The 26425-nt window shown below is 41.2% G+C and overlaps 1 protein-coding gene across 11 annotated transcripts in view; it reads left to right on the plus strand.

Moving 5' to 3' along the window:
* Positions 1–26425, plus strand: part of LOC136863859 (band 4.1-like protein 4) — a 1130227-nt gene that overhangs the window by 413446 nt on the left and 690356 nt on the right. For all 11 annotated transcript variants that reach the window (XR_010859221.2, XM_067140208.2, XM_067140209.2 and 8 more), the window contains exon 2: positions 15552–15728. Coding sequence is in view for 10 of the 11 variants with exons in the window: in XM_067140208.2 (XP_066996309.2) it covers positions 15645–15728 (84 nt within the window). In the remaining variant the exon portion in view is untranslated. The remainder of the gene's footprint in view (positions 1–15551; positions 15729–26425) is intronic.

A 26425-nucleotide genomic window follows, 5' to 3' on the forward strand; every position in this document is an offset into this window, starting at 1 on the left:
CTTTGCCCACATGAATTAACCTGCTGCTCATTTTTTGTGTGTGTAGACTGAGTTAACCTCAAAGCCAAGTGCATTTCCGGAAGTGGAAATCTCGTTTCTTAAAATTTTCGATCTTCTGGCGTCTTTACCACCTCAACCAGGCAGCACCTACCTCGGCAGGTATTCAGACTAAAGGCCACCACATACAGAAAGCTACGCTATGTTAAGCAATGCCAAGCTATGTTGTGCTATATCACGAATAAAAAGCTAAGCTAAACTATTCTAGGCAGCCATTTAAATATGGCGGATTAATTGAAGAGGAAGCTTTTTATTGTCCGCTGTCGTGGAGTGTGAAGAAAGAGAAAGAAATAGAAAGAGGAGAACATTCTGCATACGTAAAATAGGACGGAGAATAATTCGTAGTTAATTGCATCATTTGATTCAAGCATTGCATAGAAATGATGAAGAATTAAAAATTACTTTCGTCTAAATCAGGAACTGTTTCATGACCTTTTCTCTATTACTCAGGATGATTTAAGAAAAAATGAATATGAAGTACCAAATTATAGAACGTAGAGTAAAATGTATGTTAAAGTAATACGTACAATCACTTTCCAGAGTTTCCTTTATTTCTTGCCAACATTTGTATTTAATGATTACATCTCTTTAATAATTTTACAGATAAGTATATTTTTCTCGTCAGTCAGTGAGTCTTTCTTTCTTTCTTTCTTTCTTTCGTCTGCCTTCCATGCTAATTAACAAACACAGAAACAATTAAGCAATATAGTCGCTACTGTAGTGAGGTAATTCACGAAAGACACTCGCATGAAATGACTGTTTGTTAGATGCCGGGCAAAGCAGTGAAAATCGCCTGTTTGGCGATCTGTAAAATTTAGCTTGGCGTGGCTTAGGTTAACGTAGCTTAGCATAGCAGTCTGTATGTGCCATTCCATATAACTTCATTGGACCGATTCTTTTTTCGTTGGGTAGCGTAGTATAGCGTAGCTTAGCTTGGCTTTCAGTGTGTGGTGACCTTAAATACTGCATCCCTTAAATTGCTCTTACTTCTGCTATTGCTAAACAGGACTTGGTTTGAAATGTCTCTTTTATTACGAAAAAGTAAGTGTGTGCGTTGTTTTTCCATTAAAGACTGAATAGATGCAGCATTCAATTCTGTGTTCGATTGCCATCTCAGGTAATTTTCTTGCGAAATCAAAGCAGACCGGCACTAGCTTCGAATGCTTAGTTTGGCCATTGTAACCAATTTTATGTTGCCCATTTACGAGCAAAATATGACCAGAATTACATTCAGCTATCCGTGCGTTTCTAAACATATCGCTAATGGTGTTGGGCAGGATACATACTCGTATACTGTATTAAGATAGAATACATGAACGTTTTCAGAATCTCAAATCCATCTCTTGTAAGATACCGTATAGTACTTCGAATGTACTTTGTCTTCTGGTTTACCCTTCCCTTTGGGGTAAGTAGCATGCCTGGCTTTACTCGGATGCCACGGGTTTGATTCCCGGCCAGTCGAGGGATTTATTTTCTAGACTGAAGGATGGAATGGGCTTCATTTAGCCTCGTGAGACCAAGTTAGAAGCTGTCTGATACGAGATGTAGCAAACCCGTTCATGAAAGGCGAGCAGTACAGCAGTACGCTGACCACGTGGAACTCCAGTATATGCAGGCCATTTCTTGTATTAACAAATACATCGCATTGGGAAATATCCCGGTGGCAATGTTCCCTTACAGTAGTGTGATAATAAAGTAAAGTTAAAACATAATTACCCAACAACAACAACAACAATAACAACAAGCAGTCTGATGGAAGGAAAATGTTACAACCAATGCTACTAGTTTAATATTCTAAATCCAGCATCATCATATACAAATTCACACACAACTTAAATATCTCCAGTGCTTAACGCTACGGCTTACAATACTATAGTATATTACTATATTATTGGTAGGCTAAGACCCGCAATTCCACCACAGCAGTATGCACTAACGCTATCAGCAGTTATTAAAATGTTAAACGCATAGCATTGAAACAATAAACTTCATTCATGCTATTCAGTGAGCATTTTGAGAAAGTTCCGATGTTATTACGATCCAGCCCTCTCTGGAACTCGGGGCATAGTTTTTGTCAGTTTCTTCAGAGAGAAGAGGAAATACGGTTAGACGGGGAATTTGCTACAGGAATGGGTTACCACGAAATTTAATGCCATTACATTGATAGCAGCCATGTTAGTTTGTTCTTTGATAATTTGTGTTCACATAAATGCCATTTGCCATGGACAATGTTCTTAGATTGGCAGGATGTGAGATTACTCAGGAGGTCAGCAAATTACGACGGCTGGGCTGACTGGCTCAGATGGTTGAGGCATTGGCCTTCTGACTCCAACTTGGCAGGTTTGATCCTAGCTCAGTCCGGTGGTATTTGAAGATGCTCATATACTGTACGTCAGCCTCGTGTCGGTAGATTTACTGGCACGTAAAGGAACTCCTGAGTGACAACATTCCGGCACCTCGGCGTCTCCGAAAACCGTCAAAAGTAGTTAGTGGGCCTTGAAAACAATAACATTATTATTACAAATTATGACGTTTTTATATTGAAGTTCATCATTTTAATACATATCAATATACTGTAGACACTAGAGAGACGTACTTACAAAGTAAGTATCCAGCGTCTACAGAGCGGGCTGTCGAGCTGTCGAACGTTTCATACTTTATAAAGTTTTCCTCATCAAGAGCGACTGGCATCCTCGGAGTAGCTAATCCCATCTCCCTGAATGAATGGTGGGTGGTAGTATTTCAGGAGAAGAACATGGCAGATGAGGCGAAAAGTGTGAAGATGTCTGGAAATGTCTTAAGTCTGCATTACCGTCATTTATGAATTAATGTACTTATTATGGCTTCTTCCAAGTAGCGAAGTTAGGGCACCTGGGCCCCTCTTACACTTAAACATATTTTAGAACTGTTATCTAGACATACGTTCACATACAATCAAGCAGATTTGCAGTACACTCACACTCGCATAAAAGAGTTGAAATTATATACTGTACATTAACCAGTACAAATATCAAGTATTAGTGCCCATGTACACACACAGTAATTATAAATACTACATAATTATCCAATGGATATAGATATACAAGAAAAACACTCACAATTTACTGAGATTGTTCAGTGGCGTTTCTTGGCCCGTGTCACGAAAATCTCAGGCCAGTCTTGGGTTCGTCGGTTGGAGGGTTAGATGAAAGCTTGAGAACTCCATACCAAGTAATATTGTGGTAAAAATGTTATCACCGGGCGAGTTGGCCGTGCGCGTAGAGGCGCGCGGCTGTGCGCTTGCATCCGGGAGATCGTGGGTTCGAGCCCCACGGTCGGCAGCCCTGAAGATGGTTTTCCGTGGTTTCCCATTTTCACACCAGGCAAATGCTGGGGCTGTACCTTAATTAAGGCCACGGCCGCTTCCTTCCAACTCCTAGGCCTTTCCTGTCCCATCGTCGCCATAAGACCTATCTGTGTCGGTGCGACGTAAAGCAACTAGCAAGAAGAAGAAGAAAAATGTTATCCTATGCTTTTGAAATTGACGGGATGTTTATACATTTCAGTAACTTATCTATACAGTCTACCATGATAGTTTGACATCTTGATCAGTATCACAGTGTCTTCAAAATGTGTGATGTGGTGTGTGTTGAATATATATTGAAGTACAGCTATTATTAACTTTTTGTTTTGTTTTGTTTTGTTTTGTTTTGTTTTGTTTTGTTTTGTTTTGGCTTTTGTAGTTTCAGGCGTTTTGTGCTCTTTCGTGCTACTTAATCACATGAACAAGGGATTTTGTATATACTGGTTGTTGAGAGCACGCTCTTTAGGGTTTCTGAGAAATACTCTGGATTCATATTATTTAGCTGGCCTTCAATGCCTTCATAGGTATATCAGTATCTAGTGTACAATTTACCGAGCGTTGCGCAGACCACGTAGCTGTAGACCTGCATTTATCAGATGGTGAGTTTGAAAGGCATCGTCAGTAGTCCTAAAATGGTTTCCCGTGCTTTCTTACATTCACAACAGGGAAATGCTGGCACTGTGCCTTAATTAAAGTCATTGCCACAACCCTACGAGTTCAAGTCCATTCAGTCATCAATCAATCGTCAGTGATCTGCATTTAGGGCTGTCGCCCAGGTGGCAGAATCCCTGTTAGTTGTTTACCTAGATTTTCTTAAACATTTTCTAGGAACTTGGTTTTCTCCTTGATAATTTTTTTCAATCCCTTACTCCTCGTCCTATATATGAATATTTACCCTAATTTGTCGTCTCTTGAATTCCAGCTTTTACTTCATGGTATTTAATACTTTTAAAAGCTCCACTCAAACTTATTAACTTATGCCATTCCACGCCATCTCTCCACAGACAGCTCGGAACATAGTCGAACATTTCGTCTCCTTACTCCCAAGTCTTCCCTGCCCAAAATTTACATTTTCGTAACACTACTCCTTTGTCGAAAATCACCCAGAACAAATCGTGCTGCTTTCCTTTGAATTCTTTCCAGCTCTCGTCCCATACACGGTGAGCATACCAAACTGCGGTCTTGCCAGAGACTTATATGCGCTCTCTTTTACATCCTTACTGCAACCCCTATACCTACAACTTGCTTCACGTCGCACTGACACAGACAGGTCTTATGGCGACGATGGGACAGGAAAAAGCTACGAGTAGGAAGGTATCGACCGTGGCCTTAATTAAGGTACAGGCCCAGCATTTTACTGGTGTGAAAATGGGAAACCTCGGAAAACCATCTTCAGGGCTACCGACAGTGATTCGAACCCATTATCACCCGGATGCAAGCTCACAGCCGCGCTCCCCTAACCGCAGGGTAACTCGCCCGGTACTCTATAAGGTATAAGATCATCCGCAAATAGCCTTATCTGTGATTCCAGTTCTTCAATTCAATTTTTTTTTACAATTTGCTTTACATCGTACCGACACACTTGGGTCTTATGGTGACGATGGCATAGGGAAAGGCTAGGAGTGGGAAGGAAGCAGCCGTGGCTTAATTAAGGTACAGCCCCAGCATTTGCCTTGTGTGAAAATGGAAAACCGCGGAAAATCATATTCAGGGCTGACGACAGTGGGATTCGAACCCACTATCTCCCTAATGCAAGCTCACAGCTGCGCGACTCTAACCGAACGGCCAACTCGCTCGGTATGTTCTTTACTCATATCATATATATAAGAAAACATAAAGGTCCAATAATACTGCCCCGCGGGACCCCGTCTTTTAATCATTATGGGATCAGATAACGCTTCACCTACTCTAATTCTCTGAGTTCTATTTTCTAGAAATTTTGCCACCCATTCAGGCACCCTTTTGTCTAGTCCAATACCCTTATTTTCGTCAGTAATCTCCCATGATCTGCCGTCTACCTTATGAAAAGCCTTGGATAGATCAATAGCGATAATTTATTTTTGGTCATGTTCAATTTCGTCTCATTTTCTCATTTTTAGTAATTACGTTCAATAATGTGTTGTTTTTAAGTAACTTTTTCGTTATTATGTAGTACTTTTATGCATTTTTATACGGAGCTCGATAGCTGAAGTCGCTTAAGTGCAGCCAGTATCCAGTATTCGGGAGATAGTTGGTTCGAACCCCACTGTCGGCAGCCCTGAAAATGGTTCTCCGTGATTCCCATTTTCACACCAAGCATGTGCTGGGGCTGTACCTTAATTAAGGCCACGGACGCTTCCTTCCCACTTCTAGCCCTTCCCTGTCCCATCGTCACCATAAGACCTATCTGTGTCGGTGCGACGTAAAGCAACTAGCAAACATATCTTAATACCGTCGGAGCTTTCAATAAGCGAGAATACCCACATTTCAAAAGGTTCAGTACTCAGTTCGAAAATTGCGAAATAATGTGACATTCTACAACAGCTCTTATCCTTATTTTTAGAAATCCACATCCCGAGAGAGCAACAAGACATTGCTTCTAGTCTTGATGGGCTTGCGACGAGAGGGGAAGTTATTTTCCCTTCAGTACGTAAAAACTCAAAGTCCGCCTCTATGGTGTATTGGTTAGTGTGATTAGCTGCCCTCCCCCCGGAGGCCCGGGTTCGATTCCCGTCTCTGCTACGAAATTTGAAATGTGGAACGAGGACTCGAACGGGGTCCAGTCAGCCTCGGGAGGTCAATTGAGTAGAAAGGGGGTTGATTTCCTACTTTAGCCATCCTCGAAGTGGTTTTCCAAGGTTTCCCCACATCTCCTCCAGGCAAATTCCGGGATGGTACCTAACTAAGGCCAGAGCTTCCTTCCCTCTTCCTTGCCTATCCCTTCAAACCTTCCCTTCCCCTATTCAGCGTAGCAGGTAAGGTTCCCCGGGCGAGGTACTTTTCCTATTCCCTAGTTGTATCCCCGCAATCCAAAGTCTCACGAAAGAAAACCAAACATTCACATTTCAGCGAAGGCTGTTGAACTGGCTGTTCTTACCACACTGCGAGAGGTTTTTTTTATTCGTGTCTGATTCACTTCGAGTTTTAGAATGCCGGTGATAAAATAATCTAATGTCGTCCATTGAATCGACAAGGAGTTTTTTCTACACTTGGTCAGATACCTTCCTGAGAAATATGCGAAGTGAAAGGGGAAGCAGATAAAAGATTTGTCATTCAGCATTAGTTGGGTCGTGACAAACGCATGATATCCAGAATATCAGTGGATTCCAGAGATAGAATATCATAATCATGACGACACATAGAATGCTCTGTTATTTTTCTTGTAAGATCTGTTTTTTTAAAAGGACTGAAATATTACACTCTCAGGTTTTTTATATTTATTATTACTATTATTATTAGAATTATTGTTGTGTATGTTGGGTATTCAGCCCGAAGGCTGGTTTGATCCTTCACAGCTCCGCCAAAGGCTGTCATAATATCCTAGGCGTCACTGAAGAGGCGTACTAGGGAAAGGAAGAGTGAGGTAGTTTCCCGTTGCTTTCCTCACCGTGCCAGAAGTTGCTATTACATATCAGTCTGCCAAGCTCACTGAAATGCATACACCAACCGACTCTATGAGCGATATTTTTACACCATTCATAACAGGGGCTGGCTGCATGAGGAATGGTATTACTAGTATCAGTCATACCTCAGTCACTTTCATATTGTCAAAGCCAAGGATGAGACTGAGACAGATCTATGAAAGTAACAAATTTATTCTAGCCCATACCAGAAGACATAGTGCACTGTAAACAGTACATTTCGCCAGCAAAGGCTTATTACTATTATTTCCGGTATCATTATTATTTGCAAAATTACTTCTTAATTCAACACTCTAATTCGACCCCTCACAATTAAAAAACCATGCCCAAAACTAGAGCATTTTTCGGCCTTTCCGTGACCACCCTCTGTTGGATTCCACTAAATATTTTTAATATCATCACAGTGACGCGCCAAATAGCATAAAATACACATTGGAACACTGAACACATTTTGCACATATTTTCAGCTTAGTCCACGTAGATTATTTTAAATTAACTTTTAAATAACAGTTCTGTATTTCTAGAAAGGAGTGTGATAAGTTAACAATATGATACCCTGTCTTTTTTAACGTTTATGTAGAACAAGCTGTAAAGGATATCATAGAGAAATTTGGAAAAAGTATCTTGATTAAGGGGAGGAAACCAAAATCAAGATTTTTGGATGATACCGTTATTTGTGTACGGTTCTCTGAATAGTGTGGACACAGTTTTAGAAAAGGCGTGCTAGATGAACACAAATAAACCTAACATAAAAGTAATAGAATTCCGTTGAATGAAGTAAATATCAGATTAGTAAGTTAAGTCTTGAAAGAAGTAAATGAAAATTTATGTTTGGATAGTAAAATAACTAATTATGGCAGAAGAAAAGAGGACTAATACAAACTAGCCAAAACAAGGGAAATTCTCATTTAAAAGAGTACTCTTTCTCACCTCAGACACATACAGGTTAGAAAAATGCTTCTGTAGACGCCTGTGTATAAGGCAGATCTGCATGGAAACAAAACATAAACAGTAACTGGCTCAGACAGAAAGACAACCGAATAAGGTTAAAGATGAACTGAGTATATTAGATCACAAATGAAGAAATCTTGAATTAGTTTGATGGAAGGAGAACGATTTGGTGAAATATCGCAAGAAAAGTAGATTGATAGGACACGTCCTGAAAACTCGTTCAGTTAATTCTTTAGTGAAGAATGATGAGAGTAGCGGTGTCGGGGGGTGGGGGGTGGGGGGTGGGGGGAGGGGGGCGAACAATGATTGGGGAGGCCGAGACTTGAATGTGATAAACAGATTACAGCAGATGTAGGACGCGGGATGCGTAGGATGCGATAATTACCGTGGAGGTTAACACGGTAATTGGACGGCATAGAGACCAAAAGAGTCTGTGTTGGACTGATGATCCAAACAACATAATTTTGTGTATTGAGTCGTTCTTTGGTTTTCATTTTTAGGACAGCTATGAAGAGTGAAGTTAATTTATTTCTTTTCCTGTTTAATTCGCTGCGAATCATAAATCAGCGATAGTCAGCTGCTTATAATGGTGGCAAATACTAACAAGTCGAGCTTTTTAACTAAGGGTGAATACTGTGTAAGGGGCTGCCTGGCCGATGCGGTAAAGGCGTGCTCGGTTCGCCCGGAAGGACGTGGATTCGAATCCCTGTCAGGAAGTCGTAAAATTTAAGAAACGAGATTTCCACTTCCGGAGGTGCATATGGCCCTGAGGTTCACTCAGCCTACACCAAAAATGATTACCAGGTTAGTTCCTGGGGGCAAAGGCGGCCGGGCGTAGAGCTAACCACTCTACCCCATCACGTGCCGAGGTTAACAATGGTGGAAGCCTTTACCTCCCACTCCTCCAAGGGCCTTCATGGCCTGTACGGAGGTGACTTTGCTTTGCTTTGCTTTGAATACTGTATAACATGCAGGAGAGAATTCCAGCCGTATAGAGTGAATGTTTTGCTGGACAGTGTTTGTAACTAAGGCTGAATATTGTATAACATACAGGAGAGAATTGCAGCCCTATAACATGAATGTTTTGCTGGTCAGCATTTTTCCGCAATGCAGGCAGTTTATACAGTCGCTGACCTAAATAAGCAAACGAGACATTGCTCATATAATGACCTACGACCTATAGATCGTGACATTTTAATACGAGAATAAGAGGAGTGCGGTACAGATCTGTTGAGTAGTAAATTGTACTTCAGGAATGGCCTGTGTTGCATATCTTATTAAACATTTCGGTAGTTAAAAACGCCTGTTACAATATTATGAAAGTGGTGGAAATATAACGCAGGCCCCGCGGTCTAGGGTTAGAGATCCTGCCTTTTAACGGGAGGCTTCGGGTTCGTTTGCGGTCAGGTCAGGAATTTTGCTTCTATCTGTGGGCTTGTCTGGCGTTCACTCAGCTGAAGTGAGAATAGTTGAGGGGCTATCTGATGGTGAGACCCCGGTCTATGAGGCCAAATATAACAGTCCAGAGGATTCGTCGCGCTGACCATGGACCATCTCCCATTCTGCAGGCCTCCGGGCTGAGCACCGGTCGGCGGTTGCTTAGTAGGCCAAGGTCAGGATAACGCCATGCGGTTTGGTTTGTTTTGGTTTGGTTTGGTGAAAATATATTGCTAGTATGTGTGAGGACGATAGTGCTCTGCCTGTCTTAAACAAATTTGCATTAAAGGAACGAAAAATTGAAAAACATGGGAAGGATTGTTTGGGCAAGAATTGTAATGGTGGAACCCTACAGAGAAAGTCACTCTCTCACGTGGGTGCAGGAAATTAGAGATGCGGTGATTGTATGTTGGGTGAGTTTATTGTGCGCAGGAAGCCAAAGTGACATAACCTCTCTATCAGAAAGAAAAAAAAATTCTGTCCCAATACGACTGCTCAGAAGGGATCACAGATGGTGTGTAAGCAGCTAGAAATATCATTTCTATTGGGAACTTCACTTTCCTTTGAGACAGCAGAATTCTGTGAATTTACTTTCTACGGTTCTGAAACAACTCCAATCATAATGTTCTTCTTCTTTCATCGCCTTTTCCACACCCTCTCCCATTTGAACTACGCCCTGTTTTACTTCCCGATCTCATCCCGCCCCCCCCCTCTTTTTAAGAGATGTGTCTCTACGGTGTTCGGTAGAATGCTGTGTGCATATGAAACAGTGGCGCCGACTTTGGGAGGGCAAGGCGTTTTCTGCCCCACAAAAAATTATCATAGTGGGCAGAGTGCACTTTCCCCCCCCCCCCCCAAAAATAAAAATTCTCCTCCTAGATGTTAAGTCCCCTTAAAACGTGTAGTTTGGTTGTCTTCGGAGAATGCAATAGCGTTCAATCTAGGGAAGGTGGTAGATAGTTTTATACCAAGAAATGATACGAGTTAGAAAGCGGGCATTTCCCAATGGAGACTGTTCAAGTGGTACATCTGCTGGCAAAGCTTTTCACATTTCGTATCATGGAATGCATAATGTAGACTAATAGGAAATTTATTAAGAAAATGTATTTATGACGCAAGTTCTGTTTTTTTAATTGTGGTTATTTTTTATTGCTTCGTACATAAAACATTCCTTCAAAATATTTATTTAGGAATCAGGTTCTAATTTTCTGTTTACTTGTGAATATTATTGAAAACTTCGTACATAAGACTCGTTCGAAAATGTATTTGAAAAGAAAAAGCTCTATTATGGTTGTTTTTCTGTTTGTTTATGAATATTATTATGGTTATATAGGAATGTTTGCAGTAATAGTTGTTCCTCATTTCACATGGCTGTGTTCGTATTAACCATGTACCACCCCCCACCCCCCACCCCCGATAATTACCCGAAGAGTGAAGAGTGTGTACTGGGACTAACACAAACGTCCAGTCACCGATTCCGGAGAATTAACCAGACGCGTCTAAAATTCTGAACTGAAGGCCACGACGCTCGCCATTCAACCGGACTAATTTTGCATCTCAAGTCACAAAAAGGATAGCAATGGCAAAGAGAGACTTCCGAGATTAAAAAAGCATCTGTTGGCCAACAAACATATAGATATTCAAGCTCGGAAGGCCTTTGCAAAAACCTTTGTATGGAGTGCGCTTTTGTACGGTTGCGAAAGCTGGACATTAGGAGAGCAGGAAAAGAAAAGAAAAGACTAGAGGCAATTGAAATGTGGATCTGGAGGAGAATGCAGACAATAAGTTGGACTGAAATGAAGAGTGATACCGAAGTCCTTACAGAGACAGGAGAGAAACGGTGTCTGGTAACTGAAATTGAAAAAGAAGGAAAATAAAAATTCATTGGTCACATTCTGCGGCATAAAGAGTTCCTTTGTAACATCATTGAATGAAGAATTGCAGGGAAAAGAGGAAGAGAACGACCGAGACTCTCTTATTTCGAGAACCTGCTTCAGAGAATGAACTGCAAGACGTACGCCGAGTTGAAAAGATTGGATCAAGATAGACATCTATGGCTGCGGCCATAGAATATGATGATGAAGTACATTTGAATAAATTTCAAAATATGTCTTTCCTAGATAGACTCGAATTTCTCCTTTTGGCATTCGAACAACAGTGTAATGGTTGGAACTTTGCAGACAGAATTTAGACACACACTATTCTATCCGAGCGATTAAGTTCGCTCCCAGCTGGATTGAAAAGCTCAAAGTTCGGAGAGTAGAGGTTGAAATTTCGACGTTGGCAGTGAAAATCTTCCTCGGATTCCTCGACATTCCAAGAACAGTCTGATTGTTTCTATTCCAAGCTCTGAGGTAAACGTAGCGCACGAACTACAGTTTTCTGCTCACAGGAAAGTTGGAACTCAAGTATTAGAAGACTGCTACATATCAGTTATGGTAGTTTTTTGTGTCATAACTATCTCTAGATAAATATGTTGAACATTCGAAGGTTTCTTTATTGTCCAGCTGCTTGACCGAATGGTGAGCGTCCTGGTCTTTGGTACAGAGGTTCCCAGATTCGAACCCTGGCCGGTCCGAGAATTTTAACTGAATGTGGTCAATTTTCTAGTTCTGAGATTGAGTGTTTGTGTTCGTCCTAATGCATAATATACACCACACTAACAGTCATCCCAGAAACGCTCAACAGTGAATACACGTAGGGTTAGCTTCAGGAAGGGTATCCGGCGGCTACAAAACTGGGTCAGACCTATATTAAGTATCTACCCGAATAAATTGTGACTTAGCCAAGGAATAAGAATTCAAAGGTCTCTCTACTGTAAGGCTTACTACATCTGTTAGTCGGTTCTTTATTTTCAAATAAATCAATTAGAATCGATGTTATTAAAAATAATATTAGCACTGCAGTTGTGACTAATCGAGTGAACGGTATTTGTAAGCATTATTCCGTGTACAGTTGTATGGTATAGAGTTGTGCAAAGTTCGTTAAAATACAAATTCGATTACATTATTGATTAACACTATGGCCGTAAGTGTTGGTATTCCCACGACCACTTAATGGGAAATTGCCGTAAGTTGAATTTTCTGTGTATGACTTTATGAACTTCTATCATAATATATTCATAACGAATTTTACCATTTTAATGCTGAATGTCAGAGTACCATAGTATACAAGTATCATAATCCTAAAATATTATTTACTATTTTTTCCATTGATTCAAACCTTTGAGAGCTTCTGCTGAAAATTGATTGTTTCTGACTTGTGGCTGTCTTTTTCCAGGGGTGTGATTTAATATTTGTGGACCTATCTCTCATATCCCCAGTACCACATTCTATCTACACCTGCCGACAACATTCTGGCCATTCTGCCCCCATAACATCAGTTTCCATCTTCTGTCTCTCGAGCCTTCTCGGAGGAACCGTTTATTATATACCTAGGTAAATACATACCACCATCTTTGTCTGGCAGTTCGAACTGTGAGTGCCATTTAAGGTGGATGTCCGAGAATATCACATTTCGCCGAACAGAAATGGCTCTCTGGTCCACGAACTTCAACCAGTTCCTCAGGTGAGAGATTCAGAGAAAAATAACATGTAACATACGTTCTTCATCGTTCTATTCTTCGGCTTTATGGACGGGAGTTGGGGGAGTTATCGACAGTGGGAGGGCACTGTTCTGTTTTGTATGTGCTAGTACTACAGAGTTCTGAACAGTGCTAATTCTGTCTTGAGCGGAACCAAATGCTTGTTAATATCAATTTATCATAGAAATGTTCGTGTATTTGGGACTTATTTTTCTTATGTCCCATCGTTCCCACCTTATTTCCTTCTTTGTAAAATTTGGTGTCTATTTAGATATCCTAGATCCCTTGGGTACATTTTATTGTACCAGAGTTTAAATGCTTACCTTGTATCGATTAATTCGTCCTGATTGATCTTTCGGTATTTTGTTAGCTCCCTAAATAATCGGTTTTATTCAGAGGTACAATTATTACCTCATTCTATTGTATTTCGACAGTCATTCGTCTTCCCATTCTCTCTAAATTAAGCTGCTATTATTGTAAGTGCTAAATAGTTTGCCAGTTTTCTTGTTTAATTAATATGATATACTTTATTTTTTGTCAAATAAATACTAGTGCATGTGACTTTCCCATCAGATATGTATGGAGATGCATTGGTCAGGCCAAGTTCTTCATCTTAAATTGGCAAGTGAATCGTGATCATACATCAATCTTGTCTAAACGTTTCTTCATTCTAGAAAAAAACAATAAATGTTAGACTCTGTACCTATATCACTATTGGCTAGTTTGAAATTTGTCTACTATTGTAAGCATTTGTTTATGTTCTGCTGGTCAGAAAATGTATATAGTCAATATATTGAAGTAAATGTTACTGTACACTTGAAAGTGTTGTTTCCCTTAACTTTATTTTTATACTTGCTTGACATTTCATACAATCTCGGAATCCTCCAATATCTTTGGTACTATATAGATATATATATATCAAAATTTGATATTCCACTGTGCATGCCAATTCGTAAGGTCTTATTCTAACGGAAAAAAATGCCTATTGTCGTCGTGTCAGCCCTAGAAGTGCGTGTTGGCACTCTGTATTTTTGAAGTAATAACTTCTATCTTGGAACATATGCTTTATACCGCTGCTCTATTGAACAAGTCACATAGTGCAATGTCTATCTGTTCCAACAGACCCGTTACTTTCAGAACTGCTCTTTCACATTACGTTCCGAACTATTTCTGCACATTCTACTAGTTTAGTGTGTCTACCTTTTCGAGCCATTGATGGCAGCATTGTACTCCGGTACATTGTACCATTATTTTATTATTGTATTCCTGCCTTCGTCAGCACGTCTCAATTGCTGAACCGGACCCCCTCCAATAACATGCTACAAATGGATCCCACAAAAATCTCCGAAGTTAACTAATATTAGGCGTGGCCAGTCCGTGGATAGATGGATCACATATGTTTTGAGGAGCGAAAAGGAAACGACCACCCTACCACTGGTGAACTCTGACCTGTGAGGACGCGTGATCAGCAATCCCTTTGCTTATGTAAGGATACAGATCTGGTGGTGAACTTACAGGTCTGGATAATACACAACTCATGTTTATTATTGTTCTGACGTCGTACTAAGAGCTAAGTTTTCGGCGACGCTAGGCTGTGGCCTTCATTAAGATACAGCCCTGGCATTTACCAGGTATAGAAATGGGAAACCACGGAAGAATATCTTCATATCTGCCGACGGTGGAGTTTGAACCCATCGTTTCTCGAATACAATCTTACAGCTACATGACTCTTACCATGTAGCCACTCGATCGCAGATACCAATTTTTTTAAGACCCACATACGCTGTCATTCATTACCAGATAAACTTCTCCGCTGCTAGAGCATACCTCTTTCTTCCAATATACTGTATGTGGTTCGGTCTGTGGTGGTTTCTAAATTGAGATAGCAGTGTCGGCAGTATATTCCGCATAAAGGAATTACATCCTACTATTAATGGCGTGTAGTGAGGCTGGTACTGTATTATTATTATTATTATTATTATTATTATTATTATTATTATTATTATTATTATTATTATTATTATTGATTCGTTATGCCCAACTAAGGAGCGAGATTTTTTCTTCTCTTCCCAGTATCTTTTCATCCTCTCGCTGTGTTCCTTTTTACGTTGTTCGGTTCATCATGTATTTAGTCGGGTGGGCTTTACAGAAAACATGTGTTCGTGAATTAAGGTTCTGAATTTTATTCTATCATGAATGGTTGTTTAATTAATGCGAATTTTATTTAGGTTACACTGATTTCTTTTAGCCAGTTATTGTGATCTTTCATTGATTTTATTATTATTATTATTATTATTATTATTATTATTATTATTATTATTATTATTATTATTATTATTATTAACGGGAAAATTGACGAAGTATGAAATACCATGCTTAAATTATTCAAAGATACTAATGATTAAAATGGTCTTAGGGACTGCAGCACATCACAATTGATAGTGATGTTAAGTCTTACCGCTAAGTATTGTTCAAACCTACCATGTTGTTGTACCTCATACCAAGTGTGTGGTTGTCAATGTTGACAATTTTTAACATTCTATTTATCTTTTGTTTACAGGCTGGGGACCGCATAGTATTAACCGGCAGGACACTGAATACGGACAAGTAATCCATGAGTACAAGTTGACCCTGGTGACTGCTTACTCGCAAGATGCGCTGTTTTTGCAAGAGAATCCGTACATTCCATGTGAAGGTGGTCTTGTTGGACGAGCAGGAACTCATCCAGGAGATGCAGGTAAGTGAATTTAAATGTAATTGCTTTTCATTTTAAATGCGGAATGCAATTTTGTCGGTTGCTTATTTGGTTGACTTACGAATTTTAACATTCGTTATTGCCCTAACTTGAAGGTTTTCCAGTCTGTTGAAAACACTAATTACCGGGCGAGTTGGCCGTGCGCATAGAGGCGCGCGGCTGTGAGCTTGCATCCGGGAGAGAGTGGGTTCGAATCCCACTGTCGGCAGCCCTGAAGATGATTTTCCGTGGTTTCCCATTTTCACACCAGGCAAATGCTGGGGCTGTACCTTAATTAAGGCCACGGCCGCTTCCTTCCAACTCCTAGGCCTTTCCTATCCCATCGTCGCCATAAGACCTATCTGTGTCGGTGCGACGTAAAGCCCGTAGCAAAAAAAAGCACTAATTATAACACATATAACATTATATCTGCCTCTGTGCCGTAGTCTAATTAGCCGACACCTCCGGAGGCCCAGGTTCGAATCCCGGCTTTGCCACAAAATTTGAAAAGTGGTACGAGGACTGGAACGGGGTCCACTCAGCCTCGGGAGGTCAGCAGAGTAGTGGGGGTTCGATTCCCACCTCAACCTTCTCGAAGTGGATATCCGTGGTTTCGCACTTCTCCAGATAAATGCTGGGATGGAACCTAACTTAAGCCTCGGCGGCTTCCTTCCCTCTTCCTTGCCTATCCCTTCTAACCATTCCATCCCCTACAAGGCCCCTGTTCAGCATAGTAGGCGAGGCCGCCTGTCATCATCCCCAGTTGTATGCCCGACCAAATGTCTCATGCTCCAGGACACTGCCCAAGAGGCGGTACAGTCTGAGGAGAAAACCAACCCTGGGCCGTAAACGGATTAAATAAATAATAATACTGTAACATACCTGTAAAAAAGTACACACTATTATAATGCGTATATTTTTATAGGAATGTTATAGTGCTTTTTGTATTTAATTATTGTTTTTGACGGACTGAAAAACCTTGAATTTGCGTTAACTAAGACGACACTGGAAAATGTGGCTTCCTTAAGAAAATCGTTATTGCAGAATTAAGGAAATTTGTCTTTCCACGTCCCACTCATAAGAATAAGCTTCTGGTTTCATTAATTTGCTACTAGAGGTTACATTGTAGCTCGCTCTCCCATCTCGGCGTCCTTTTGGAATTTCCTTCAACGTACGATAAAGTAGAACCTCGAAAAATCCGTCCAAACGGATTATTCATTGTTGAGTAAGGAGCGGTTTTTGTGTCCAAAAATGGTTTGTACTACACATTACTCTTTTTGTGAAAAATGAGCACCTCTTTTTCATTGGACTGTCACAGAAATTCCACATCTCAGTCTGTACCTCGATAAATTCTTACTTAACCGAGCGAGTTGGCTATGCGGTTTGAGTTACGTTGCTGTGAACTTGCGTTCGGGAGATACTGGGTACAAGCCCCTCTGTCGGCAGCCCTGAAGATGGTCTTATCTCAGGCCATGGTCACTTCCTTCCTAGTCCTAACCCTGTCGCCATATGACCTGCCTGTATCGGTGCGGCGTAAAACAAATAGCAAGAAATTCTTACTTTATATATTTCTATTAGATTTCACATCGCCCACCACCTTGTGATTAACATGGCAGCTTCCTGCCCGATTGATCTGGGTTCAGTTCTCGGGTAATGACTCATTCGAGGGAATCATCCTCGAGTAATATCACTAAGATGGGAAATAGGTTAAAATCCTACTCCTGGCCATCCTGGAAGTGGTTTTCCATGGTTCCTCGTTTCAAATTCTGTCAATGTCAAGATTACCTACGCCCTCTTCATTTCCTATCCTATCCCTAATTATTTATACAGGGTGAAGCCGTACTCCACCGACAGATTTTCGGAGATTGTTTAGGGATACCTTCTGAGTATATTGGTATAAAGCAGGGCCTCTCAGGGTGCATTCATCGGTACATCGCACTGCGCAAGGTGCGATAAACGACTTAGCTAGGTTAACCAGAGTGCAGACAATCACTCCTGGAATTTGAGCAATAGCGTTGTCTCTCTCTTTCCCTACACCTGTCTCGTTCGCTCCGCCTTTCTCCTTCTTCCTCACTCGCTCTGCAGCGCTCCGCCAAAGCAAGCCGAGTTGCGCCGAGCTTAACCGAGTCGTCCCGAAACAAAATGCTGGTCCGAACAGAGCCGAGTCGGACCGACGCACAGTGCACAGAACCTCTGCGCCTCTTTTCTGACATTGCTCAAAGAGAAAATTTTCACCGAGTGAGTTGGCCTTGCGGTTAGGGGCGCGCAGCTTTGAGCTTGCATTCGGGAGATGGTAGGTTCGAATCGCACCGTCGGCAGCTCTGACGATGGTTTTCCGTGGTTTCCCATTTCCACACCAGGGAAATGCTGGGGCTGTATCTTAATTAAAGTCACGGCCGCAAACTTCCCAATTCTAGCCCTTTCCCAACCTTCCGTCGTCGAAAACCTTTGATGTGTCAGTGCGATGTTAAGGCACTAGCAAGAAGAAACTAGGGAATTGAGGAGCAAGATTGCTTTCCGTTGTTTTCCTCAAAATAGCTTACAAGAAATTAAAAGTATAGACACCGAGTGGATTAGCCGTGTGGTTAGGGTAGCATAGTTATAAGCTTGCATTCGAGAGATGGTGGGTTCGAATCCCACCGTTGGAAGCCCTGAAGATGATTTCCCGTTTCCGATTTTCACACCATGCATATGCTGGGGTTGTACCCTAATTAAGGCCACGGCCGCTACCTTCCCCATCCTAGCCCTTTCCCATCTTTAGTCGCCGAAAATCTTCGACATATTAGTGTGACGTTAAAACACTAGCACCGGGCGAGTTGGCCGTGCGGTTAGGGGCGCGCAGCTGTGAGCTTGCATCCGGGAGATAGTGGGTTCGAGCCCCACTGTCGGCACCCCTAAAGATGGTTTTCCGTGGTTTCCCATTTTCACACCAGGCAAATGCCGGGACTGTACCTCAGTGAAGGCCACGTCTGCTTCCCTCCCACTCCTATCCCTTTCCTATTCCATCGTCATCGTAAGACCTGCCTGTGTCGGTGCGACGTAAAGCAAATAGAAAAAAAAAACACTAGAAAAAATTTGGTGGACACAAGAGTGTGAGATATAAAGCGAATGACACAAAAAAGTGCATGGTTAGATGATACGTTAAAAAGTGGTTAAATTGATCACCCACCCAAATTAATCTATAGCATTGATAGTTTTGATTTTTAAACAAACTTCCTGACGAAATTCTTCTTAACAATCTTCTGGATCACTCTGAAAGATAAAGTGGGATTGAGTGGTCTAGCGACGACACGTAGTTTCTTAGTTAACGTTGTGAGTCTTCATTTCATCGAAAGATAGCAGGAGTGGGGTGTGCTCTTTACGTCCAGCATCGTGAAGTGTCTGTAAACAAGAAGGGGTTAGTCTTTGCTACCGCTGATTGCGATGTCTTTCATACGATCCTGGTAAACAAAACAGCATTAAACCACGGGAAAGGAGAGGACGATAATAATTTATTATGGATGTGAAGCTTAGAATTTTATTTCAAAAGGCTGGCAGTAGGAGGCTCTGCTATCCACTTTTGTTTCACTTTATAACATGAGCGATATCTGCAGACGTATCTCAGGTGTAGTATGTGAAATTATTAAAATGAAGTGAAAATGAAGTTTGTTGCCGGTTCACAACAAGCAAGCCAGTTCATAATTTTACGTTACTTGATATCTTTAACATAGCTAATGTACCTCGAGTTTTATGTGGAATTCACACCAGAAGGAAATGTTTTACAGTTCTAAAATCCCATTCACATTGGACGAGTTTTGAACCACGGCTGTCTTGGTGGATTCCCTTTTCCTTTGAATATACTATACTTGAGAAGATATAACTTAGGGCACTTCCCGCCGGATCACTTGTTTGGCGTTTATTTTAGTATTTACTATTACTTAAATTTAACACCGAGACGATTTTTAAATTTCTACTACCAGGGAACACTGCTTCAGAGAAACGCTTTTCCTAAAGGAAAAATTATGTAGCTAAGAACATTACATCTAATGCATCACTCTAACACTTCCAGTACAATGGATCAAAATCGGTCGCCATTGATCTGCACTCCACCTTGATAGATTCTCTATCAATTGTTTATCTAATTTTTCTTAAAGGATTTCAAAGAAGTTGGATATTTATCCAACGTCTCCCTTGGTAAATTATTCCTACCGCGAATTGCAACTTTATCTTCACATTATGATCTTTCCTACTTTCAAAAGCTCCGCTCAAGCTTATTCCTGTACTAATGTCATCCCAAGCCTTCTCTCCGCTGACACTCGATTATCTTGTCTCTTTACTCCCAAGTCTTCCCCGGCCCAAAGTTTGCAACATTTTCGTAAACACTACTCACTTGTAGAAAATCACCCAGAAGAAGTCGTGTTGGTTTCCTTTCGATCTATTCCAGTTCTCCAATCAAGTAATCCTGGTGTGGGTCCCATACACTGGAACCATACTGTAATTGGAGTCTACCAGTGAGGTAGACGACAGCAAATAAGTTTCTTAAGTGGGTTCCATAATTTTGTTACTCATAGAGACGCAATGAGAATATTGTGAATAATCTTTAGACAGGAGTTGAAGATTACAAGTACAGAAGATTACATTGTATAATGCCGAGCAATTTGGATACACTGTGCAGGTCACGTACAGTAGTGTAATCTTGCGTTTGGGAGATGGATGTTTTGAACCTCATCCCGGGCAGTCCTGGAGATATTTATCCGTTGTTTACCATGTTTAGAGAAAGAAAATACCGGTCTATACCTTAATCACGCCCACTGCCGCTACCTTCTCAGTTTCAGCAATTTCATATTTCCTGATCAATGACAATTTACCTATGTAACTGCGAATTTAAATAGCTAGTAAATATATTGGATTGCGTTCATCAGTTAAAAGAATAATAGTGCTGTTATGTGTAAAATACCGTAATTCTCTAAGTCATACTCACTCATTATATGACGAATTTCTTTACAACGTGACTCGTTATATCTAGGTTTTGCGATGATTCTAGGGAGTCTGTGAAATATCAACCAATCCAGTCGTAATTGTGCTTCATGATAGGTAAGAATGGCGTATGGCTTTTAGTGCCGGGAATGTCCGAGGACAGTTTCGGCTCGCCAGGTGCAGGTCTTTTGATTTGACACCCGTAGGCGACCAGCGCGTCGTGATGAGGATGAAATGATGATGAAGACGACACATACACCCACCCCTTGCGCCAGCGAAATTAACCAGTTATGGTTAAAATTACTGACCCTGCCGGGACTCCTGTGACCAAAGGCAGCACGCTAACCATTTAGCCATGGAGCCGGACTTCATGATAAGTGATATCTAAGTAATGCGCTAACGACAGGTGTTGGTGAATAACACTGATCGACAGAAATTTACTTTCGATGGATATCCTGGTGCCGGCCCCGTAGTGTAGGGGTAGCGTGCCTGCTTCTCGCCCGGAGGCACCGGGTTTGATTCCCGGCCAGGTCAGGGAGTTTTCTCTCGACCTGAGGGCTGGTTCGAGCTCCAGTCAGCCTGCGTGATTAGAATTGAGGAGCTATCTGACGGTGAGATGGCGGCCCCGGTCTCGAAAGCCCAGAATAACGGCCGAGAAGGTGCTTCGTGCTGACCACGCAACCCGTCGTAATCTGCAGGCCTTCAGGCTGAGCAGCGGTCGCTGGGCAGGCCAGGGCCCTTTCAATGGCGTTAAGTGCCGTGGGGGTTGGGTTGGGGGATATCCTGGTATCCAACACGCGTTCTAAGACAACTAAAACCATTTGTCTCTATTACCAACCGTTCTTGAGACATACATCAACCATTTACATATGTTTAACATTGTACCAAGGAAAACAACTCACAGACAGAAGTTTCAGTAGAGCACTGATTGCTGCGTGGAGTACTAATTAATATCGCTTTAGCTAAGATTAGTGCAAATGCTCCACATGGCACATATTGGATTTGTTTGTTACACAGCCGCACATGTAGCAAAACAGATCTGATGAATTTATTAAACTTCTGGACCCCATAATGTCCACTGTCACTGACAGTAAAAAAGAAGTAAATGAAACTATTCGGTTTTGCATGAGAAATAATGAAAAACAGTTAAAACAATTCACGATCAACGCTGTTCCATGAAAAATTAAACTTTGTCAACATCTTCAAAATCTGACGTGTTAGAGCAAAACGGATTCAGATTTGAAATCAGCATGAAAAACTGCACTAGAAACAGTAAACATGTTAGATATCTAGCCCTTGTAAATCAATGAAATTCTGAAATCACGCGAAGTTGCTTCTGCACTGTATAGTCAGCAATATTTTGTTTGAAGAGCACATTACCTTCATGACATTGGAATGGCAATAGAATGGGTTGTGCGATTTCTAGACGAAGATGACGCTATTTTCTATAATCACCAAGAATGAAAAGAAGTATATTAGAAGTTCCCTTCGTGATACCAAGTGGTTGTTCCATGTTATGATTGACAGATACTTGATAAAATAGGCAATGCCAGACACTTTAACGGCCATCTCCAGTTTGAGGACAGAATGTCCTCTCGTCACTGAACATGACGAAATGGCTGTGGTTTCTTTAGGTTACACTAGTGGAGGTCTGCCGTACGATGCTCTGGAAGTCTGGCCAGACGTACCCGAACCCAGAATTATGTTGCTATTGGACGTTTGGCAATGCTTCATATGCCATTCCTCGCATAATGATCACTCAATAATCTGCGATGTTTACTCTTGTGAAGAAGTGATCTTGCCATTATTTGTTATTTTATTCATCTTGAACTCAGATATAGGTACTTTCTGCTGGTCATTACTGAAGACATCTTTGTCAGCTAAAGCTTATTCCTCAGGACGAATCTAACATTTTTGAAATCGCTAACCTACGTCTTGCAATCCTACACTTTTGCATCCTTCTCCCCAGAGTATCGCACAGAAAGTGTATTTCCTCGTTTCATTGGTATGAGACCAATTTAATGACAATGTTTGCAATCCTTAGACTTCGTAATAACTAGACCCACTATGCACAGTTCAAGACTTTTTCATGATCTCTTTATATTGTGATGTCTTTTGCTGCCTCACGACTGTCCCCTGCGATCTCGAATTGTTGAAGACGAGAGTTCGTCTTTGAGTTCTATTTTCAATTTTCATTAGGATATAACAAATTAAAAGTTTTCATATTATCAGAAAGAAACGAAACGGCACTATCTCCCATATTATAAGAAGAAAATAATTTCTTCAATGAAATGTAAAGGAATTAATAGTTGAAGCAGCAAAAATACAATTTACAAGTAAACGTAAATCCTAAATGACAGTTTCATGTTCAAACTGCTCTTTGTTTTTGATCCTGAGCACATTTGGTTCCAGAATATCGGGTGTTAAATGAACAGTATCTTCTTTCGTCTGGCTGAAATTCTTTATCAACCAAGTGAGTTGGTCACGCAGTCAGCAGTCACGCAACTGTGAGCTTGTATTCGGGAGGTTGTGGGTTAGAATCCCACCATCAGCAACTCAAGGTGTTTTTTTCGTGGTTTCGCTTTCTCACACCGGCTGTACCTCAGTTAAGGTCACGGTCGCTACCTTCCTAATCCTAGCTCTTTCCCATTCTTATGTTGACGAAAACCTTAGTGCGACGTTAAACCAGTAGCAGAACTAAATAAATTTTTTATCATACTGTACGGGCGTCAACAGGTGTATCTCATTTTACTCCCCCCGTTTCCTTAAGCACGAAATTTAAACTGAATTGGAGTGGAGGCAAGTCCAGACTCTTCTGCGCAAGGCTGTCGCAATGTGGCGGCATATTGATTTCCCGATCTCCCCCATGTCTTCTTGCCGTAGTTCTCGTGCTAACACTCACGAGAACACATTGCAATTAGTGCAGAACTAGCAGCGAGAGAGAGTGTAGTTGTAGTCCCTACAATTGTTCGAACGCAGACGAGCGTTGCAGCATTCCTTGATTATCCTCACGAAGACTACTTCACTCTTATTGTCTGTGGGGAGGGGCGCTGCGGACCAGTTTAATGGATTAAGATTGCATATTTGATCTTACTTCGTGCATGCGAGTGTGCATTCTACCATACAGGAGGGTGAAGAGCGAGAGACGACGATCTGACTGCACGCATGGGCGGTTCAATGAACTTCTGCGGATCAGTTAACAGCGTGCTGACTGTCTAGCAAATAAACATATACCTGCCAATTCAGCGATTAATTGAAATAGCGTCTAATTTGGCATAAATAAATTGCTGGTCTAAGAGTATTTCAAGCAATGTTGCCGAGGAAAGAGAGCAGTGGGTACTTGGTGTATGTACAGGGCGATCACCGGGAAATTCAACCCGTCGCGGGACAAAGCTGCTAGCGGCAAACGATGAAACACCTTCCTACGAAGTTCAGCCGTTAGCTGCAGCAATATAATCGAGTAGAAGTTAGTGCATACGAAAGTATAAATGCTTCGTTGGCAGAGTAATATCCCGAAAGCTTAAGTTAAGGAACAGCAGTGTTTTCCCATTCTGTATACATCTTATGGCCGACCTCATAATCCCAGTCTGTTAGTCGTCGTCCTTTTGTTCCTATGATAGCCGATTTAAGGACAATTTGAGAATGTTTAAATGCGACAACCACATGGGCTGCTAGCACTTCAAAGACTTCTTCAGGGAAAAAGTCTGACACGCCCACGTCCCTTGAAATCTTTAACAACTGAAGGATCGTTAACAACAATAATAATAACTTAATAATAATGTAATTAATTTTTGCCTGCCGGGGTTAAGTCAGGTGAGTAGGGAGGATGAGGAATCACAGCTGTCTTCGTGTTCGTCAACAGTTCATTAATCAACATCGATGCGTTAGCTGGTACATTGCCATCCTGGAATCTCCAGGAATTGTTTCTGCACAAGTTTGCTCACATTTTTGTCTCAATCGTCCTGATGTTCACAGTTAGGAATTCATGATGCACAACATATCTGATGTCAAAGCAGAGCGTTAGCAATACTTTCTCATTTGACAGGACCTGCCGCGCTTTCTTAGATCTCAGTCAATTTTTCCCCGCACCACTGTATGTCTCCGTATACGTTTTCCCCCGTCTGAAACAGAAACGTCTGCTGATACGCTGCTCGTAATCTGGACAATCATGACACTTTCTAAAAATCGCAAACTAACAGTTACTGAGCGATAACTAATTGTTTCAGAAATGCGCGGTAAATGGCTAAATATTTACATCGCCATTTACCGGAAACCGGCAAGATTTTACATTTGCACGGTATTTTCAAAGTTCAGTTAATTTTGGAAGAGGCCTCGTACATTGCTTACTGTAAACTATGGATATAAATATTAGAGAAAGTATATTTGGGATCTTTACTAAAAATGAACGCAGTGTGGTCAGTACTTCGCATTTTCAGACCTTCATTTCTGGACGAAATCTGCTGATGGATAAAATTACTCTGGTACTCCTTCGGACATTTGGACGAGTCTGCTAGAATCTGCCTAGAAACTAATGGGCGTTTCTAAAATCTCTGCCACCGAGGATTGGAATAACTTACCAAGGGAGATGTTCAATAAATTTCCAATTTCTTTGAAATGATTTAAGAAAAGGCTAGGAAACAACAGCTAGGGAATCTGCCACCTGGGCGACTGCCCTAAATGCAGATCAGTATTGATTGATTGATTGATTGATTGATTGATTGATTGATTGATTGATTGATTGATTGATTGATTGATTGATTGATTGATTGATTGATTGATTGATTGATTGAACCAACCAAAAACACGAAACATAAAAGGTAAATACGTCGGCTAGGTAATTATATTCATGGTTTTGTATTTTAAGGTCCCGTGCCCTCAAGCAGTTGTTTAGGAATTAAGAGGTCCAATGATACACGACATGAGTTAACTTGATGGGGATACGAACCTGCGCACCTTACATTACAAAGCTAGCTCCCTGACCACTGTGCTACGAAAACGCTTCTCTGACGTTTATATGACAGCTTACTGAAACACTAAAATCTCGAAAATGAAAGCCATTCGAGGGAATGTCCAAATAGGTATTGATTTCTTGCCCGTGTAGATTAACGTCGCGAAAGCTCTACAAAATCGGTTTCCACCACACTGTAGACTCCCTTTGTAAGTTAATACCTTCTATTCATGACAGTGTTCTGTGTTTAAAATACTTAAACGGTTTGTGAACGGCGGAAACTTTATTTGGATCGCTGTGGCTGTACACTAGCGTACTTGATACACTCCTGACTCCACTAAGTCGCATCGTCCCGAACCTCCAAGTGGGGCTTCGATCTCCGTAACTCTGAGATAATGTGAATCCCTTTTAGGCTGGTACAGTGGATCAGAGAGCGTGATAGACGCGTGAGAAGCAAGGAACACGCGCATGAAGAGGAATACAATACAACATTTAGAGAAAGGGAATAGCTGAGTTGAATGACTAAACGAAACGTCGCCATGAAGTCTCAAAGACTTATCAGTCAAGTATAGAATTAACAACACTTTTCGGATGGGATGTGTTTGAAATTTCAACGGGCAGATTGTTAAGATCATTGCTCATGAAGCCGGAATACGGGTAGTTATAGAGTAGGTTGCTTGGAGAAGTCTCAATCCCTTGTTGTATGGGTCATCAGTAGACATCGGAATTAAGAGGTCCAATGATACACGACAAGAGTTGTTTTGATGGGGATACGAACCTGCGCACCTTACATTAC

This window comes from Anabrus simplex, chromosome 2 (assembly GCF_040414725.1).
Source record: "Anabrus simplex isolate iqAnaSimp1 chromosome 2, ASM4041472v1, whole genome shotgun sequence".
In the NCBI taxonomy this organism is placed as follows: domain Eukaryota; kingdom Metazoa; phylum Arthropoda; class Insecta; order Orthoptera; family Tettigoniidae; genus Anabrus; species Anabrus simplex.